The sequence below is a fragment of the Pipistrellus hanaki genome (genome assembly GCF_964339955.1).
Source record: "Pipistrellus hanaki genome assembly, chromosome: 2".
Taxonomy (NCBI): domain Eukaryota; kingdom Metazoa; phylum Chordata; class Mammalia; order Chiroptera; family Vespertilionidae; genus Pipistrellus; species Pipistrellus hanaki.
Genome location: NC_140504.1, coordinates 41,158,761 through 41,179,698, shown reverse-complemented (window position 1 = coordinate 41,179,698; position 20,938 = coordinate 41,158,761). Strand labels below are relative to the sequence as shown.

Sequence of the window (20,938 nt, the reverse complement as noted above, 5' to 3'; positions counted from 1 at the left end):
GAGACCTTGATTATATTGTGAAAATCTACCTTATTAAAGAATGCACCTTTATTGAAAAAGCCAAGTAAGCAAACCTATACTTTTGAGCTATGAAGTTTAGATGCTTCCCCACTCCCCATCCAATTTGAAGAGCAGGCTGGGTGGAGGACTGAGGCATTATGTATGCTCCTGTCTTAAAATTCCACTGCTGAATATTCTGGTTTTGCTTAAGAAGTATTCAACAATCTTGTCTTGCCCTCCCTTTCTATATTAACCATGTACTCTGTGCTTGGCAGGGGAGACAAGGGTTGTGGTCTATCCCTGTTTAAACTCCCCTGAGATTTTATGACCCTTTGACAACTTTTGCAAAGATTTAACTTTGGAACTTATTTCTTTCTTTAAATATGTCTTCCCCCCCCCCCCCCTTCTCATTGAATACAGAACCTTCACAAATTTCACACTTTCAAATTAGCCTTCAAACCTTCTTTCTATGTCCTTCAAAAATGCATAACCATACCTTAGACCTTCCTGTAAGTATTTCTACTCTAAGTTTCTTTGTCATACCATCAGCAACTTGTACAGACCTTTTTCTTTTTTTTCTTTTAAAATGTATGTACTGCCTTCTATTATTAAAACCACACAATATTTAAACTTTAATTTTCCAATGATAATTAAAAGTGAATAGCATTTCTTAGATTGTCATTTTTGAATATTCTCACCTTTAAGAAATATATTTTTAGATTTTCTCTATTAAAAGGTAAAACCAGGTAAACTTAAAACTTGTTGGAATAGTAGATGTTTGTTGTTTAATTCAGCAAAGTGCTAAAATCTTTAAGTTATCAAGGACTTTGAAAAATTATGTATAAGCATATGGGTCTGGTGAAAAGGCAGGGGAGGAGGGAACAGACCTCCAGCTGTTTGGACTTAAACTACTACATTCCTACTTAGAGATAACATCTAAGGTTACTGCTGCAGCTTCTCTGCATTTATAGGGAGAAGGGCAACTAGCTCTTTACTCTAACAGAGTATAGTCAGTCTCCACTTGAGTAACTGGACTTCCATTATTAAATATTTATAATTATTACTGAGAAGCTTTATTACAAATCCTTCATTTTAGTTATATCTACTTATTTATGTTTAAAAACCTTTGGGATTTTATTTTATTTTATTTTATTTTATTTTGTTTTTAATATTGGTATCTTTATACAAGTGTTGTGTATTAATTCCCTGTTACAAATGGTAACTGTAATTGAAACAAACAATCGTAAGTGTAGTTCATAATTCCCTATAAAGTTTTATTTACTGTATTTCTTCCTCTACATGCCTAAAAGTTACAAATTCTATGTCCATCTTCTGGCTTTTCTTTTCTTTTCTTTTTTTTTTAATCAATCTTCATTGTTCATATTATTACAAAGGTTCCTCATTTCTTCCCCCCTCCACCAGGTTCCCACCCCACCCTCTGCCCCCTCCCCATCCCCCATTGTCCTTATCCATAGGTGCACAGTTTATGTTCAGTCTCTTCCTCCCTCCCTTTCCCTGATAGTAAATCCCTTTTCAGATAGTAAATCTGTTACTTAGCATTTTCTCATATCAATAATACCTCCACATGCCCAATGATACACTTCACACAAAAGACATTTCCAAATAGGTCAACCAGCCTCATCCAGGCCCCACCCAAGGCACTCACAGATCAACACCCCAGCGCTATACTAACTCAACACATCCAGACCTAAGCCTTCACCACTTGATTCAGCAGACCCTCAAGTTCCCGCAAAAGTTTCCAGCCATGTCTGAGAGGCAGCTGTGGGTAGAGACAGGCGAGGAGCGAGCTGTTCCGGGCCTGGCTGCTCAGGGCCTGGCCTCTGTTGCTCTGGTTCGTTCCACAACCAGCTGCTCCGGGTCTGGTCACTGCCGCTCCCGACCTAGTTGCTCTGGACTTGGCTGTTGCTGCTACAGGCCTGGCCGCACCTGACCCGGCAACTCTGGGCCCTGTTGCTCCGGTCCCGGCCGCTCCGGGCCTGGCCGCTCCCAGCCTGGCAGCCGCTGCTCTGGGCCTGGCCACACCAGACCCGGCTGCTCCAGGCCTGGCCGCTCCCAGCTCGGCAGCTGCTGCTCCGGGCCTGGCCACACCAGACCCAGCTGCTCCAGGCCTGGCTTCTCCCAGCCTGGCAGCTGCTGCTCCGGGCCTGGCTGCTCCTAGCCTGGCAGCCGCTGCTCTGGGCCTAGCCGCACCAGACCCAGCTGCTCCGGGCCTGACCTCTCCCAGCCTGGATGCTCCGTGCTTGGCTTCTGCTGTTCTGGGCCTGGCTGCTCCCAACCCGGCTGCTCTGGGCCCAGCTTCTCCGGGCCCGGCCACTCCATGTCTGGGTGTTCCTGGACTGGTCACCCTGGGCTTGGCCGCCTCTGCCTCAGGCCTGGTTGCCACTGCCCCAGGTCTGGCTGCTCCAGTGCTGGCCATTGATGCTCTTGTTCTGGCTGCTGCTGCTCTGGGGCCTGGCCACTGCTGCTCCGGGCCCAGCTGCCACTGCCTTGTGCCTGGCCACTCTAGGCCTGGTCGCCGCTGTTCCAACATTCTGTCCCTTTTTTCTCTGTTTTTTTCTTCTTTTTTTAAAAAACAAACAAACAAACGCATTTATGTTGAAATGTTGGCTTGTGTGTTGAGCTCTGACTTAGTCTTTGATTTTTCAAGATCTTCTTTGTATTCTTTCTTAAGTAATTTTAATATCATTTGCTCTCACTTGATTTCTTCACATTGAGAACTTCTTTGGTTTCTTCCTCCTTGTCCTGGGAGCTCAGCAGGTTGGCCTTTGGCACCCCTTTGTTCTCCGCAGGCTCCTGTGCTGCTTCAGCCTGTTACCGGGGTCGGCGCCGCCCAGGAAGCAGCCCCCGTCCTTGGCTCCGTTGCCCGCGCTCAGCAGTCGAAGGCTCAGGGGCACTCCCCCCACCCCTTGGGGGCCCCGTCGCCCGGCTCCTTGCTGGCGCCTGGCTGGCCGGTGTCTGGCAGGGGTTCCCGCTCCTCGTTGTGTTCCTCCAGTCTGGAGCTTTCTTTCTCCCTCCCACTAGGGGAGTCCAGGATCAGAGTCAACAGACTGTCCTCTACGCGCAGTGTGCGCGACTCCGGGGGCTCGGCCTTTCGCTGTGCTCCCAGGACTCCACCTCACAGCCCCGTCTCCCCCTGCCAGAGCCTGGGTCCCCAGGGACTGGCCCAGACCTGGAGTTCGGGGAGGTCTGGACTGAGGCTCAGTGCTGCCGCCGGAGGCTTTGTTTCTTCCGGCTAGGGTAATCCAGCATCAGAGTCAACATTCAGTCCTCTGCACGCCATGTGCGCGCGACTCCGGGGGCCCCGCCTTTCGCCGTCCACCGGGATTCCGCCTCACAGCCCCGTCTCCCCCTGCCGGAGCCTGGGTCCCCAGGGTCTGGCCCATAACTTGGGGCTCAGCGCTGCCGGTTCGGGGGTTCAGCCCAGGCTGGGGGTTCTATTTCCTTCCTGCTAGGGAACACCAGGAAGCACCCAGCCCTCTCCTCCTCTCCGGCTGCGACCTCTCCGCGCGCATGCGTGCGAGCGTGCAGCATGTCTCCGTACCTTAGGCTTTTTTTCAAGTCCTCTGATTTTCCTTCTGGTTTTCTCCCTCCTTCCTATTATAGAGTTTTCAGTCAGTCGACTACCTGTAGCTCTGGGCAATGTCCACTCTACATTTTAGTTGTATTCCATTGAAATTGTTGTGAGCTGCTGCGGCTAGGTGTCTACCCGAGCAGCCATCTTGGATCCTCTCGATCTGTGTCTTTTCCATCTTCTCAAACTTTGGGATTTTAAAGCCAATTATTATTATAGAAGAAATTTTCTTGTTGGCAAATCTGTAACGGAGATAACTTATTGTCTTTCAGTGGCTTTAATGTTAAAGTTTTATTTTATTTTATTTATTTTACTTTATTTTATTTTATTTTATTTTATTTTATTTTATTTTATTTTATTTTATTTTATTTTATTTTATTTTATTTTATTATATTTTATAAAAACAGGAGTGCCCCAGGGATCTGTGAGGCAACGTTTGAATGTGGTCCACTGTTATTCAAGAATTACCCATTATGGCCAAAACTGGTTTAGCTCAGTGGATAGAGCGTCGGCCTGTGGACTGAAAGGTCCTGGGTTCGATTCCCATCAAGGGTATGTACTTTGGTTGTGAGCACATCCTCAGTAGGGGGTGTGCAAGAGGCAGCTGATCGATGTTTCTCTCTCATCGATGTTTCTAACTCTCTATGCCTCTCCCTCTCTGTAAAAAATCAATAAAATAAAAAAAATTAAAAAAAGAATTACCCATTATCATGAAAACAATTAATCTTGTTGCCCAAACACAGCCTGTATATTTTCCTTGTGTTATTTTTGCTATCTTTTAAAGAAAAATAGTCTGCGGCCTATTCTGTGGCATCCATGAAGAGATCCAAGAGGCCACCCAAAATCGGGCTGGGCACGCCTTCTCTTAAGCTAGCCTTTTTCTTTTTCTTTTCTTTACTTCTTCCTTTCTTCCTTCCTTCCTTCCTTCCTTTCTTTCTTTCTTTCTTTCTTTCTTTCTTTCTTTCTTTCTTTCTTTTAAAAAAAATATATATTTTAATGATTTTTTGCACAGAGGAAGAGAGAGGGATAGAGAGTTAGAGACATCGATGAGAGAGAATCATTGATCAGCTGCCTCTTGCACACTCCCTCCTGGGGATGTGCCTATAACCAAGTACATGCCCTTGACCAGAATCGAACCCGGGACAATTCAGTCCGCAGGCCGACACTCTATTCACTGAGCCAAACCGGTTTTGGCAAAGCTAGCCTTTTTCTCTCCAAAGGTATAGAAATCCCAGGCACATTCCTAAATTTTAAGCATGTCTCCATCTATCCAAATTTCAACTGATGGACTGGAAATAAAAAACATGGTGAAAATGAGACTTTTAAGAACGCACCTGAGAGCAGGAATTCATTTTACAGGATCACTAAGATTCATAGTAATTAATGTGCTGGGGGCTTTTTTAGTTACCTCTACTTTGTCTAGGGGATTTTCCTAGAATTTGTGTTATTGGCCACAGGTACCACTGACATTGTTTCTCCCCATCCCTACATTCTGTTTTCTCTGAGGAAATTTAGTAATGGCTTGGCCATCTGTTGTTTCTTTTATATTAAATTAAAGGCATGCTTGATAGACTAATAATAAACATTAAACCAAACAAAAAAAGACAGTTGAGTGCACATAACATATAGACAAGACTTAATAAATCAGAGTTCGTTTCATGGATCTTTCAGATGTTTTACATTGCCTGGTACTTACAGCCAGAATGCGGCCTAGATCCCAGCCTGTTGTTCACAGATCTTATTCTATTCTGCTTTCCATAGCATTGACTGACATCTAAAGTCATTTTAGCTAAAATCTGCCAGTCCCACGGCGTCATATGATGATTTTCAGACAAAGCATTAGAGATTTCTTTTGCAAAAGGTCTGTTAGTCCCTTTTTCTCTAGTGGATGAGAATTCCCACACTAGAGTCAGAGGTTCCTGGACATTAGGTTTTACTGACTTTTGATCTCCAATACAAAGTGAGCATAATGTAGTTCAAACAAGAGCCCACATAGTTAAAGATCAGTAGGGTACTTTTTTTACTCGAGCCTGATTTAAGAGAGTACTTTTTGACACCTTAATTCCTTTATCCTGGAGCATTAAAGCTAAAAATTTAGTGTTGTTTTTACCTTTTACTCAAATTCTTCCCCATTATAATCCAGCTGAATCAAAATGTTCCTCATCCACTTACATTCGAGATTCTGAAGCTGACACTGGCTTTGTGCTCGGTGAATTTCCACTTTTCCTTTTTCACTTAGTTTTCTGTTCAGGCTAATCTTCTCCTCCAGATTTCTGATCATCGAGCCAGAATGCCTCAACCTTTTGGGGCAGGGGTTCAGGATCTGAAGAGGGGGCCAACACATAAATGGAAATACTTTATAAGAAATATGAATTTAGAAGGCATGGGGGCCAGGTGGAGACTTCTCTCTTCGAGAGGCACCCTGAAACCTGGCTTTATCCACTTTTTATTAAGTTTCAGATACACAGGGCAAAGAGTAGCAGATTATTGACCTTCTAGTTAGTAAGGTCCAGTAAACCTTTACTTTGAGGCTATTAGGTCAGGAACATGCGGTGAGCCACCGTTATCTCAACACAACCATGCTAATACCCAAGGTCCATCGGCCTTCCACATTTCTTGGTGCACTCTTATGATAGTATTGGGAAAGTGGTGGCTTCCCCAGTTCATCTTGACCCACGGGTTAAAATCTTTGTCAACATGCTATAAGTGATTAATGGGTTTTGGGGACAGAAAGTTGAGACATGCCTCTGATGAGTGGGTGAAACTGTGAGCTGCACAAATCTGGATATTTCTAGTAGGTACAAGGTCCAACGTGTTTTTGAACATAAGCTCTGCCCCATTCATGGGTGTTCTGGGTAGGGTTAGCAGTAAAGTAATTTTCCTCTATCTGCTGGCCTGTTTCAGCCAGGGATTTCTACCATTGTTCTCAATTGTTGGATTATAGTGCTAGAAGTCTTCAGCAGAAAACAGCTATATTATTTAAGGGAGGACCTGAGTTCAGGTAGAATAAAATGATTAAGAGCCTATTGCTTTGGAGTCAAATCTGAATTTCAACTTTGCATTGTTACCCTCTTCCTGTGTGATGCTGGGGAAGATATGAAACCAATTCGAGTCTTTGTTTCCTCATATATAAAACTTAAAAAGTAAATAATATAATTCTTTTTTTAATACATTTTGTTGATTTTTTACAGAGAGGAAGGGAGAGAGATAGAGAGCTAGAAACATCGATGAGAGAGAAATATTGACCAGCTGCCTCTTGCACACCCCCTACCGGGGATGTGCCCGCAACCAAGGTACATGCCCCTGACTGGAATCGAACCCGGGACCTTTCAGTCCACAGACCAACGCTCTACCACTGAGCTAAACCGGTTTTGGCTAAATAATATAATTCTTGGCACAGATTCAGATGCTGAATAAATGAAGTTATTGAGATTATTTTCGTTGTTATTATTATTATTGTGCCTGAGAAGAAGTTGGGGATACCAGCTATCATTCCAGTTCCCCATGACTCTCAAAAGTATGCCAAAAATATTGGTTCCTGTTGAAGAGAACTGTGGTGAAGGTAGAAGTCAAACTATTTGATGCCCACTCATCCCAGAGAAGGAGTTAGATGAAATACATCTCTAGCAGAGGGGCTGAGCAGTGTGGGACAGAGCTGGGCTTAAGCTGACCCCTCAGCCTTATTCCTCCAAAGAAACCAATATACCTATATGGATCCTTCATACCAGGAGAACCCAGTAACATCAGACCAGAGGGAATCAATCCAGATTCCTTTCCCACTTAGACAGCATCTCCCCCTCTGCTCTCTTCACTGGAATGAGTGTCTATAAGTGTCCACAGCAATGGTGTTCAGCCTTATCTAGAATAGACTGAGAAGTTTTCAAAAGTCCTTATGTCCAGGCCTCCCCTGAGAGCAATTCAACCTGGATCTTTGGTTATTTAACCCATGCGTTGGTAGTTTTGAAACTCCAAAATGATTCAAATGTGCAGTCAAGGTTGAGTACTATGGGGGCTCCAGACAAAACCTGGAAGGAGTTTGAAGAGAGAGGGAAAGGGCAGGGTATAACACACAAAAAGCAGACCATACTTTCCAGAATCATAGATTGGCTTAAGGAGTGCTAAAGGTGGAAGGGACACATTTTGATTTTTGTTTTATATTGAACTTTAATATTAACAACACTATCTTGTAAATACCTAAACAGTACCACCCCAGTGCAACTTAGAATGACTGGAAAAGTATGAAATCTGGCCCAGGTGTTATTAAGGGGATCTCACAAAGGTAGGTTTTGGGGATGCGATTGATTAAAAACAAAACTTTTTATGCTTCAGTGAGTTGTATTCCTTAATTAAGTCTTTCAATTTTTGCTGTATTGGTCATGTCCACTACTGAGCGCTCTGGAAAAACCAAATGCTGGTGAAGAGAAATGCATGGGACAGGAAAAGTCACCAAGGATAAGATAAGCTCTTCCTACAGCACTGTTTTGCTAAGACTTAGAGTAACTCATGAGAGCCTTGCCTTGTCTTCCACTTGCTTTGTTGAACCTTAAATACAGACACAATGCTAGTGATGCCATCCAGTTATTGGAGTAGCTTCAAATGAGACAGGCATCTCAGGGAGCCAGTGAAAGTGCTAGGGTGGCAATGACCAGGAGGAGAAAGACTGATGATGAGTAGGAGAGATAGTCTGTCCTGGGGAACTTTCTGATCTAGTGTTGTGGCAGAATGCATGGGAAAATGATCAGCCAGCACTCTGAGGGAGGAACCTTTAACATTTCTTTCGCAGATCTACTAGTCTAGGGAAATTCTGGATTCAAAGCCTGAACTGAACTCCTGGGGAAGCTCTGATGTAGATATATCTCCCCCTGTGGTGGGCCCTTGAGGGTCCCCGCAGCTCCATCCAAGTTACCTGTGGCAGGGCCCTGGGGTTAGGCTCTGCAGGTCCACCCAAGTCAGTCAGAGTAGGGAAGTAAGACTACAGTTTTAACCAGATACTGAACTAGGTTGCAAGTCCCCACCCATACCTCACCACCTCCCAAATTCTTTTTCACTAGGAAGTGACATTTAGCATTGTTGAAGCTTCTTACTGGCTTTGGGAAAGCTTCCTGACAGTCCAGAGCCAGAGAATGGCCAATGATGTGGAATGGAGAGGGGAATAGTGACTTTTCACAAGATGGTTATCAAGGCAGCTGGGGTAGATAAACCTTCACCTCCATGTGTTCTTTTTGGCATGCTGGTTCTTTCTGGGTGTCCTGGTTATAGGATAAGGAAAGTCAGGACCAGAATTTTTATTCTTTTTGTGTTAATCCTCATCTAAGGATATTTTTTCCACTGATTTTTATAGAGATTGAAAAGTAGGGGTGAGAGAGAATTATTGATGTCAGAGAGATACATAGATTGGTTGCCTCCCACATTCCCATATGAGCCCCAGATTGAGTCTACAACCAAAGCACATGCCCTTTACCAGAATTGAACTTGGGACTCTTTAATCCGTGGGCCAATGCTCTACTCACTGAAGAAAACTAGCCAGGGTCAGAATTTTTATTCTTTAAAGCTAATTTTCCTCTTATTGTTGAGTGTTTACTTACAATCTCTGTTGTTGAAGGGTACTACTAGAAGCCACTTAGGTTTATAAATGTGGAAAATACTAAAGTATAAGAAAAACTCACCTCTAATTCTACTATAATGAGGAAAATCATGAACAATTATATATTGCTTTAAAGACTTTTTCTATTTAAATATCTATACTATATGTGGTTTTATATTATAGGGATTATTTTGTACACACAGGTATTGTTTTCCTCCACTAGACTGAATGTTCACTTACAACCTCTTTTTTTGAGGGTTATTACTAGGAGCTATATAAGCTTTATAAATGTTGGGGTTTGTTTGGATTTTTAAATAAGGTTTTATTGTCAAATTTGAGACATTTTAATTATACAATTTTTAGTTATAAATATAATACCTATACAAAGTTTAAAGAAAACCAGATATTATCAAATGTGTAAAATAAAATAAAAATCTTTGTTATCCCTCATTCTTCTTTAAAAATATTTTTCTTTATTCATTTGAGAGAGAGAGAAAAACATCGATTTGTTGTTCCATTTAATTATATATCCATCAGTTTCTTCTTGTGTGTGCCCTGACTTGGGATTGAACCCACTGATTACAACCTTTGAAACATGTGTATGGCTGGAAAGGCAAAAGGGGATATATGCTCTGTTGAACATATCTCATTGTCTGATAAAACATTTTGCCCCAGATTAAATTCTAAAAGTAACATAGTTATGTTCCAGTAATGCAATAATAGCTACCCTTTATTGAGTAGATGCCATGTGTTAAGCATTATGCCAGTTAAAGAAATTATCTCTTTTAAGTTTTACCAGACACATATGATGTGAACATATTATTAACCTAATTTCAGATGAGGAAACTGGGATGTTGATAACTTAAATAAGTTTCCAGCTTTTGGATTCAGGCTGTCTAATTGCAGAATCCTGGCTTTTAACCATATTACTGCACTGCCTCTAATGTGAATACTGGACAATACCTCCAGTTAAACTTTTGCAAGACTCAGCATGTGATGGCCAAATGGAGATTCTTGTAAAATAAAGGCTGAAGGTAAATTATTTAACAAGGGAAATTTTTGCTAGGTATTTAGATAAGTAATAAAAGGCTAATATTCAAATTGACTGAATGGTGGAATGACTGGTTGCTATGAAGTGCACTGACCACCAGGGGGCTGATGTTCAAAGCAGGAGCTGCTCTCCCACAGCGGGAACACTGCTCAGTCAGAGCCAGGCTCACTGCTGGCAAGTGCAGCAGCAGTGGCAGGAGCCTCTCCTGTTCCACAGCAGCACTAATGATGTGCAACTGCTGGCTTAGGCCTGCTTACCCCAGGGAATAGGCCTAAGCCATCAGTCAGACATCCCCTGAGGGCTCCCAGACTGCAAGAAGGTACAGGCCAGGTTGAGCAACTCTCCCCAAATGCATGAATTTTGTGCACAGAACCTCTAGTTTAGGTAATATTCTGCTTGCTGATCACCTAAGTTACAAGTAGAGACATTGGGATTTCTGGAAGAGTGGGTTGTTATCATATCTATCGGATTCTTTCAAGTGTTCTCATAGGAATCTTGGGGGAGGGGGTGTCTGGCTTCTCCCACAGAGCAGCAGCAGGAGCCTGGGGGGGAGGTGGGGTAAAGCAGGAGTACAGGAAGACTGGGATGAGGCTTAGCAGGAAATGGAAAAAGGGCTAGAAAACAGGTAAGGGCATCCTGCTTGAGGTGCTCAGCTTGGGCAATGTGAGGAAAGTGGGCTGGCCTGAGCAAGAACAAATTCCTGTCCTGAAGAGTAGTATAAATGGATGAAACTGTGTGGTTTCAGAGCCAAGGTCAGAGGCATGGGTGTGCCTTTGGCTTGGGAGTGGGAGGAGGGTGCAAATATTTAAAGAGTGAAAGGTAGGTTCTGGGTCACAGGAAGCTCATGATTATTTTATCTAACAAAGGTCTAAAGTAGAAACACCTAATGTTGCTGAGTGTGACTCAGTTTTTATATACTATCCTGAGTTATTATCCTTCTTTAAACTATGTCTTGAGTACAGTCTCATCTCATTCTAATCAATGCTTTCCAGAGCCTTCAGAATAGTATATTTTATAGACTCTTTCAGCAGGTCTACCCTTAAGAACTGTCAGAGGCTCTCTGCTACTACTTCAAATCCAAACCACCAGTTGGGCTTAATTTTATCTTTCTACCTCGTCCATGTCTTCTTATCCCTTTCATCAGGTCTGCTTACTGCTCCACAAATGATTATTGAAAGGATTAAATGTCTGTTCCACATGCTTTAGTCTTAATTTCTCAATGTGATTGTAAATTCAGGAGTTAAGTCTCTTAACACTTGTTTCTCTTCTTTTCAGTACCTAGTGCTAAGCAAGCAGTAAATAGCCAATGCCAGTGCTTGATTCCATCATAGTTGATCCTGAGGAGTACTCAGAACAGCATCAGACACAGTAAAATATTTAATCAGGGTTTTTGTATTGAGATAATGTTCATCTCAGATTCAGAAATGTGTTTTTTTTGTAATGAAAACATTGATAATAATGCCTCATGGTAACTTGATGAATGAAGTTTCAAAGGTTTGAGTCTGAACACCAGCTCTGTCTTGCAGTAATTGTGTGACCCTGAGTAGGGCACTGGGAGCTAGTTTCCTCATTGTAAATGAAAGATGGTCATAGAGACCTCAGAGTTGTTGTGAGGACAAAGTCAAACTCCAAACAAAAACTACCATGGCTCCAATAAGCATTCAGTAAATACCTATTACAGAAAATTTAAAATATCTCATAACTTTTTATTATATTATATTTCTAATTATTACCATTACCTGAACCAGGAAGATAATTTAAAAATTTTTTAAAACGTTTTTGAGGTTTGATATTTTTTGCTAGTGCAAAGTTGATAGGCATCCTAGTAACAAAGAATATTTTTTGTTTTCTTTTTTGGTAACTAACTAGATCTTAAAAAAATAACAAAGCAAGACAAATCACTCTTAACTTTTAGCTAAACATCAGGAGAGACAGAGGGTGGGAAAAGGGAGAGAAAGAAAGAAGGGAAGGTAGAGAGATTCCTGATTGCTGATGGAAACATCACCCACAAAACCCTTGATTTAGAGCCCATGATGAAGTCCTGGTATTAGGAAAGCCCACTTAAGGGACACCCCCCACCCCCGCCTGTTCTAGAGTTGTATTATGAGTCTCCATGGTAGAGCATGCTCTCTGATCAACTGGACTTTGCTGCAGGATGGATGTGGCTGAAAGCACACTACTGTGAATTAACCAGGAGTGAGAACATGAATATTAAACTTTATTTCACCCAGAACCAGAAAGATAAAATGGCATTCTTCTCTATTGACATTCTCTCACATCTTCTTTTCCTCCAATTCAGGGCTGTTGACAGGTTGCTGGGGCTATTGTGCCAGGTATGGAGGTTCTGCCACTGGTCAAGAGACCTCACTCTCAAATGTTGGCTGTCCCTGCCTCCTGAGGTCGGCCCTTGTATACGCAGGGCTTTAATTGCTTCTGTAAGTATAATAAAATTCTGTTAATATGATGTTATCATTCAATAAGAGAAGAGTGAAGCAACCAGTTGATGAGACTTTTTCCCAACATCATTGGTTGTTTATTGAAAAGTACAGGAAATATTTGAAATGGAATAAAAACTCAGAGGCTGAAATGCATCCAATAACAAAGTAAGAGTGCCACAAGCATCCACAAGCAACTGTAGGTGTTTAAAGCTCTGTCCTGTTTCCCTAGGCAGAACACAGCAAGGATTATGAAATGTGTGCTTCCCTGAGATTAGAAGCAATTAATGACAATCATATTGTCCTTTTTTTGCTAAAAATTAGCCCTCTTCAATGTCGTAGTAAAAAGATGATTTGATGATAAAATGTGGCTAGAGAGGCATTTCCTCATAAAATTTCTGAATAAATTTTGCATCACATCTTATGATATTTCCTTGTCAATTATAAAAAAGATTTCCTTCTATGTCTCTACTCCTGCTTCCATTGTTAATAAACTCAGAACTGCTCAAAACCAAGGATTGCTCACTCTAGCATCAGCAACAAATAGACAAATAGAAACTCCTATGTCAAATCTTTGTTGCAAAGAGTATTTATTGACTTAATAGAAATTGCTGAGTTCTGAGAAACACTCTGACTCAGAAAGAGAATTATCAGAATAGTTTGTGAAGTGGGAGTAACTATTTGATATAACTAGCCTGTTTTGGAAACAGAAAGTCAATTAGTTTACTTCTCCTTGTCCTTCCTTTGGTCAGTCTGTCTTTCTTGTTGTCACTCTGACCTCTGGTAGCTTTTGTTATTATTTTTGCCCTATTAACAAGTTCATTATTCAGTCTCTTGACTTTCCTTATTTTCACATGTGTTCAGGGACCAGACGCCACTGTTTATTCAAAATGGCAAGAATCTTTGTATGGAAGTCGATGACATTCTAAGGTACATATTTGTTATAAGAAAAGCAAATTGCAGTAGGCCACAAGGCACAGTTGTTTGTCCATTTTCTGTGTTACTTAAGAAAACTCGTGAGGAAGATTCAGAAAAGATTTACAATCCTGCACTCAGTTTTGTGTTGTCCATAGAGATTGACAGTGTCCACATTGGGAGTCTCACCACTTCTCTCTAGGCTGTTTTGAAGCTCATGGTTTTTAGTGCATTATACCAGGGTATGTGGATAATGGTGAAAGGGGATGATGAAGTATTAAAGAAACACCCATGGCTGCATACGTTAATGAGAGCATCAGAGGGATCAAAATCATGACATTCTTTTGTTTCCACAGTTGGATTCATTCCATTAACTGGCTACCAAGGGCGTCCAGGACACTTGGGGGAAGTTGTTTCTGGGAAATCAGAAATCAGGTTAAATGAAAGGCTATTTGGCTCTATCTGGATTTCAGGGATCCAAGAATCATCATTCTCTGTGGGAGTTGGCGGTGTATTAGTCATGATAGCCGCAATGAGATCTAAGTCCTAAAATTCAGGAAAGGCAACTGTTACACCTGACTGGGCTAAGGAGGGGAAGGATTTTGGCCCTCAGTCTTCTCTTGAGTCTGTGCAGATGTAATACTATCTTCAGAAGAACTTGTTCTCCAATCATTGTGATTTCCATTTTGCCTTTCTTTATTTTTATGTTTTCATGGCCATGACCATGCTTATGTTTAAGTCTATGGGCTTGGCCATGTTCCCATTGGTGTCCATGGACAAGACCATGTCCCTTTTAATTCCCAGGGCCTTGGTCATGCTCATGTTTATGGCTATGGCCAAGGCCGTGTTTTCTTTGCTTTTCATGGACCCAGCCATGATCATGAGTGGGTCCTTGTTCTTTTTCTGAATACTACTCCTCATCTTGTACAGGTGCCATGAAAGGTGGGATGGATTTACAGTTGTTCCTTCTTATGCTACCATCACTTATACTTATCGGAAAGGTGAAAAACCTGGAGTTCTTTTCAGCAATATGGTCTAACCAGGAAACATTAAGATGAATGCATTACTATGGAAACCACACTATCAATGAAGAAAGAAGGAACTGAGCCATTGCAATGCTATCTTGGTTGACAATGGAGCAAATCTTTAAATGCTATGATAGTACTGCAGAAAGAATGATTATGAATATCTTTTCCTCTTTTGATTGATTTTATAATGTGTGGATATTTCTTAATAATAATCCTGTAAACTGAAGAGGTTTTTCTTAATCTGGACAAATTGGGAGGTTGAACTACATAATACCATGACACATTATTTGTTAATTGATACTATTTCTATTAGCATAATCACAGTTTTTATAGCAAAAGACCCAAAATGGCTTTATCGACTGAATATATATGCAGCAATACCCTCAAATACTTTATTGGGATGAAACACATTAGGACATGTTCACAAGCTTGAAATGCAGCGTTTGTATAATGTCTGTGTTAGACTACATATATGCGTATACAGGGCAAAAATCTATATCAGAAACAGAAAGACATGAGGCAATTCTCATTGAAGATGTGGATGATTCCTACCTACATTTCATTCCTGGTGAGAATAGGATGCTGGATTCAGTGTTCAGTGGTGCAGAGAACATGGTCTTTGGAGTCAAATAAGCCATAGCCTAGTTATTAGCATCATGTGGACATGAATAACTCTGATCTGACCTACACTTGTATCCACGCACCACTAACTTCGCTTTTCTCGCCTCTAAAATAGGAATAACAGCAGCTGCCTCATGGAGTTGTTTTGAGAAAAATATGTGTGACGTCCTCAGTACATTGCCTGGGTCAGAGGAAACACTTGATTATGTATTATCCACTCCAGGTTCTCAGCATCTTTGTAATTTTTAGTGTCTCATCCTTGACAATAGGAAACGTGCTACTTACCTACCAAGGTTTTCTTAAGAATTGTAAAAGATGATACAAACTAATGCTTCTCATACTTTGTTGTGTGTGTGTGTGTATCCCTGGGGACCAGTTAAATTGCAGATTAGGATTCAGTCAAAATGGAGTGGGGTCAGAGATCTGTATTTCTCCAAAGTCCCTTGGTTGGAGGCAGATGCCAGGGAAGCATCTCAGGCACATCTTAAAGCTGCAGATCTGATATTGGCTCTGCCCAACAGGGGGATGCCCTTCATTAAGAGAGAGGCTCTTGAAAAATGAATGGAAGAGGAGAGGGAAGATGACTGCCGATGGGAAGGCAGGCTGCAAGATAGTGTGTGAGTGAGAAAACAAAGGGAGAATGTGTGGTCGCATAGGGTAGGGGTGTCGAACTCAATCAGAGAAGGGGCCAAAATCTAAAATCCAGCCTAAATCGCGGGCCGAATGGTTTACTGAACAGTCATAAACTGACAATGTCATAAACTAACAGCGGAGTGCAGTGATGACAGCGCGGTGCGGGCCACATTGCAAGGCCTGGCAGGCTGGATTTGGCCCGCGGGCCTTGTGTTTGACACATGTGGCATAGGGAGTGTTTGTGAGTTGAAGGACAGCTATACTCCAGGAGTCTGTGGGGAACTGCTGGATGGGACCCTGACCATGCAGCCCCCACTGCTGCTGGATTCCCTCCTGGATTGACCACCTCAAATGCAGAGACTGTACTATCTTGAAGAGGAAAATGGATGTTATTGGAAACCCAAAAAGCTTGGAGAATCTACAACTATGGCACCCACTGAACAGCTGCAAACCTGAGTACACCGTTCCCGAGTGGCACAAGCATGCAGATTCAAAGGAGCTCTACACTCCATCACAGAAAGGAGAGATAGAACAACATAACCAGACTTTCAGAAAAGAGAGATCATGGGAGACAAAGAAACATCCTGCATATGAAAGAAAAGCAGGCATCACCAGAAAAGGAAGTAAAGGAAATGAAAGCAAGCAACCTGTCAGAGAAAGAATTCAGAGAAATGATCATAAGGTGTATGAAATGGATGGAAGACAAATTAGACAATATGTGTAAGAACCAAGAAGAAATGAAAAAGAACCAAGAAGAAATGAAAAATGATATCCCGGCTGTAAAGAACTCAATAGAAAGCATCAAGAGTAGACCAGAAGAAGCAGAGGACTGCATCAGTGAGCTAGAAAACAAGGTAGGAAAAAATAGATAGGCTCCCAAGTAGAGCAGCTTCTAGAAAAAAAAAATTAAAAAGCTGGAGGAGAGCCTAAAGGAACTTTGGGACAACACAAAACAAAACAACATCTGCATAATAAGGGTGCCAGAAGGAGAGAAAACTGAGCAAGGAATAGAAAACCTGTTTGAAGAAATAATGACAGAAGACTTCCCTGACATAGGGAAGGAAAAAAACACACAAATTCAAGAAGCTCACAGAATCTCAAGCAAAATGAACCCCTAAAGACCGGACACCAAGTCACATTATACCAAGTGTCATTATACACCAATGACAAAATAAGAATCTTAAAAGTGTCCAGAGAGAGACAGAAAGTTACCTACAAAGGATCCCCCATCAGAATAGCAACTGATTTCTCAACAGAAATATATCAGGCAAGGAGAGAATGGAATAAAATATACAAAGTCATGCAAAGGAAGGGTCTGAATCCAATAATTCTGTATCCAGCAAGGATATCAATCAAAATTAAAGGTGAAATCAGGAACTTCACAGTAAAAAAAAAAAAAAAAAGGACTAAGGGAGTTTATTACCACCAAACCAGCAATGCAATAAATGCTAAATAGTCTCCTGGAAAAAAAGAAAGAGAAAGAAAGAAAGAAAGAAAGAAAAAAAGAAAGAAAGAAAGAAAGAAAGAAAGAAAGAAAGAAAGAAAGAAAGAGAGGGAAATAAGAAGCGAAGAAGGAATACAGGTGTAAAGAATAAAAATCATGACAAACAAAAACATATCAATAATAACTTCAAATATAAATGGATTAAATGCCCCAATCAAAAGACATAGGGAAAGAATTGGATAAGAAAACATCACCCACATATCTGCTGTCTACAAGAAACCTACAGTGAACAAAAAGGCACACACAGACCGAGAGTGAAGGGATGGAAAAAAGATTTTCACATGAATGGAAATGAAAAAAAAAAAAAAAAAAAAAAAAAAAAAAAAAAAAAAAAGCTGGGATAGCAATACTTATATCTGACAAATTATTTCTCCAAGTGAAAGGGAAAAAAAAAGATAAGGAAGGCCACCTCATAATACTAAAGGGAGCAATCTAACAAAAAGAAATAACTCTGATAAACATATATGCATTAATACAGGAGCACCCAAATACATTAAAAACAAAACAAAACAAAACAAAAAACTCCTGAGGATATCAAAGGAGAGATTGACAGCAATACAATCAGTAGGTGGCTTTAATACCCCACTATCACATTGGACAAATCCTCTAAACAAAGGAACATTATATTAAGTGAAATATGCCAGTCAATATATTAAGTGAAATAAGTCAGTCAATGAAAGAAAAATACCACATGATCTCACTCATTTATGGAAAATAAAGAACATTATAACCTGATGAACAAAAAGATAGATACAGTGGCAGTAAAGCACTGAACAGACTGTCAGATTACAGCAAGAAAACTGTGGAGTGTTGGAGAGGGGGGAAAAGAGATCAATCAAAGGACTTTTATGCATGCATATAAACACAACCAATGGATACAAGACACTGGACGTGTGGGATGAGGGCATGTGACAGGAGGTAGGGGAGGCTGGGGAAAGGTCAATGGGGGAAAAATAAGGAGATATATGTACTACTATATGTAATATTTTAAATAATAAAACAAACAAACGAATGAATGAATAAAATGAATGAAGAAAAAAGAAAGAAAGAAGCTCCTGAAGGATTGGACACTGACAATGGGTGAGAAGTGATTAAGGGGACTGATTATTATTTTCCTTTCTAGACATAAAAAGAGAGGTCAGCACAGAAATGTGAGAGTTCTCTCTATTCTTAAAAGATAGCCCCCCAATTCATTTAAATAGTGGTTCATTTTCAAACTCCAAATAGGACTTTGCAGAATGAGCAAAATTTACCCAAGTTCACTAATTAGAATCATACCTCTCCTGGTGAGTAACATTTGACAGTAGGTTCAATTATATTCTCCCAAGATCTCTCATAAACATCAGCAGTGCATCTTAGAGTTTCCTATCCGTGAAGACAAAAGCCAAAAGAGAGAAGAGTGTTATTCATGAAATACTTAAACAAGTATAAAATATCAAGTAGATTTCTAGGGAATAAGTAGAGTTGCATGACTACTCACCCCAAGTTTATTGGTCTCACAACTTTCCGTCAACTCTTTATTACTTTCCTTGGAACATGTGGTCTCCCTGGCCGTGAACTCAATAAAATATCTTGTCCCAGCCACCACCTGAAAAATTAATTAGCACAAAGTAGAGCCTTAATTAACATTATATAATAAATGATATGTTTTTACCCTAAGGTATCTTAGGGGAGAATATTAAAATTTTAATTATACACTGCTCAAATGAGAGGTATTCATATAAAAGTATAAATGTTTGACAGCTAAACTGTTAGTTTGTATGCATGTATAAAATATTTGGCTTTTGGTTGGTCTTGTTTCTTTTTCTATAAAAGGAAAGTTTTTCTTCCAACTCTCCTTAGATTTTATTACAACTTGAGCGCTTGAATGTTGTTGAATAATAAAACTCAGAAAAGCTTAAAAATAAAAATTGTAGCCTTGTATGTCGTATTGTCATGCCAAGTCTTGAATCACAGAAACACTGAGTTAGTGTCACTACAGAAATTGTGGGTTAAAATCTTGATTAGGAAAATTCTTTGGAATTTTTAGTTTGCCCCTCTTAATTGTTTCATATTAAAAAGCCACTTTACTATTGCCAATAGTTTTTTTAAATGGATTTTTAGAGAGAGCAGAAGAAAGAGGGAGAGAGGAACATCAATCAGCTGCCTGATGCATGCCCCTTACTCTGGATCAAGCCTACAACCTGGGCATGTGCCCTTACTGGGAATTGAATCCACAACCTTTTGGTGCTCAGGACAATGCTCAACCAACTGAGTCACACAGGCCAGTACTCTGGCACCAGTTTTAATCTTTATACAATGCTGTGTCCACAATTAATATTTTGTGGCACAATTTATTTATTATTTTATATATAGAACAGGCATGCATTATTTATTTTAAAAATTAAACTCATGCCTTTCATTTTTATATTTTTAAAATAATAAATCTTTATTGTTCAGATTATTACAGGTGTTCCTCTTTTTCCACCTCATAATTTTACCTGATTCCCCAATCCACCCCATTCCATTACCCGCTTTCCCCCTGTGCCACTGTCTTCATCCATAGGTGTAAGATTTTTGTCCAATCTCTTCCTGTACCCCTTAAACATCCTTTTTCCTGAGAATTGTCAGTCTACTCCCTTTCTATGTCCCTGATTCCATTCTGTTCTTCAGATTTTGTATTCACTTGATTTTTAGATTCACTTGTTTGTAGGTATGTATTTGATGTATTTTTGTTGTTCATAGTTTTTATCTTTACCTTTTTCTTCTTCTTCTTTCTCTTCTTAAAGAATACCATTCAGCATTTCATGTAATCCTGGTTTGGTGGTGATGAACTCCTTTAGCTTTTTCTTGTCTGTGAAGCTTTTTATCTGACCTTCAATTCTGAATGTCAGCTTGGCTGGGTAGAGTAATCTTGGTTGTAGGTTCTTGCTTTTCATCACAAATTTTTGAGATGGCAATAGAGAAGGCCATTCATAGAAGGCCAGCACAAATTGAATATTTCTTGCTGCTCCCTCTGGCCTGCATGGTTTCTGTTGAGAAATCGGCTGACAGTTGTATGGGCACTCCCTTGTAGGTAATTAACTGTTTTTCTCTTGCTGCTTATAAGATTCTCTCTAAGTCTTTTGCCCTTGGCATTTTAATCATGATGTGTCTTGGTGTGGTCCTCTTTGGATTCCTCTTGTTTGGGGTTCTGTGTTCTTTCTGAACTTGTAAGTCTATTTCTTACAAGTAGGAAAAGTTTTCTGTCATTTATTTTCAATAGGCCTTCAATATCTTGCTCTCTCTCTTCTTCTGGCACCCCAAAAATCTTGATGTTGGTATGCTTAAAACTATCCCAGAGGCTTTTTACACTATCCTCACACTTTTGGATTCTTCTTTCTTTCTGGTTTGGTATTTTTTGTTTCCTCATATTCCAGATCCTTGGTTTAACTCTTGGGGTATTTTGATCTATAATTGAGTTTCTGTGTATTCTTAATTTCAGACAGTGTATGCTTAATTTCTGACTGGTCCTTTTCCATTTTTTTTTGGCATTCTCATTAAGGTCCTTAAAGGTCTCTTTAAGTTTTTCAGTGGTTTTTAGAAGATTCTTGAGT

At 40.5% G+C, this 20,938-nt stretch overlaps 2 protein-coding genes, 1 long non-coding RNA gene and 1 pseudogene across 4 annotated transcripts in view; 1 reads left to right on the top strand and 3 right to left on the bottom strand.

Moving 5' to 3' along the window:
• The window catches only part of LOC311617358 (kininogen-1-like), a gene marked incomplete at its 5' end in the record, with an annotated part of 49,883 nt that extends 43,624 nt beyond the window's left edge, over positions 1-6,259 (bottom strand). The window contains 2 exons of the mRNA XM_084873790.1: positions 5,765-5,818; positions 6,182-6,259. Of these exons, the coding sequence (XP_084729916.1) occupies positions 5,765-5,818; positions 6,182-6,259 (132 nt within the window). The remainder of the gene's footprint in view (positions 1-5,764; positions 5,819-6,181) is intronic.
• Positions 1-20,938, top strand: part of LOC311616485 — a 122,353-nt gene that overhangs the window by 98,212 nt on the left and 3,203 nt on the right. The window lies entirely within an intron of this gene.
• Positions 12,425-20,938, bottom strand: part of LOC311616478 (kininogen-1-like) — a gene marked incomplete at its 5' end in the record, with an annotated part of 37,772 nt that continues 29,258 nt past the window's right edge. Inside the window, 3 exons of the mRNA XM_084871833.1 lie at positions 12,425-12,660; positions 18,642-18,728; positions 18,844-18,951. Of these exons, the coding sequence (XP_084727959.1) occupies positions 12,598-12,660; positions 18,642-18,728; positions 18,844-18,951 (258 nt within the window). The 3' untranslated portion in view covers positions 12,425-12,597. The remainder of the gene's footprint in view (positions 12,661-18,641; positions 18,729-18,843; positions 18,952-20,938) is intronic.
• Positions 12,667-18,635, bottom strand: LOC311616482 (kininogen-2-like; annotated as a pseudogene). The gene has a single exon. The product of its transcript is annotated as a kininogen-2-like (transcript).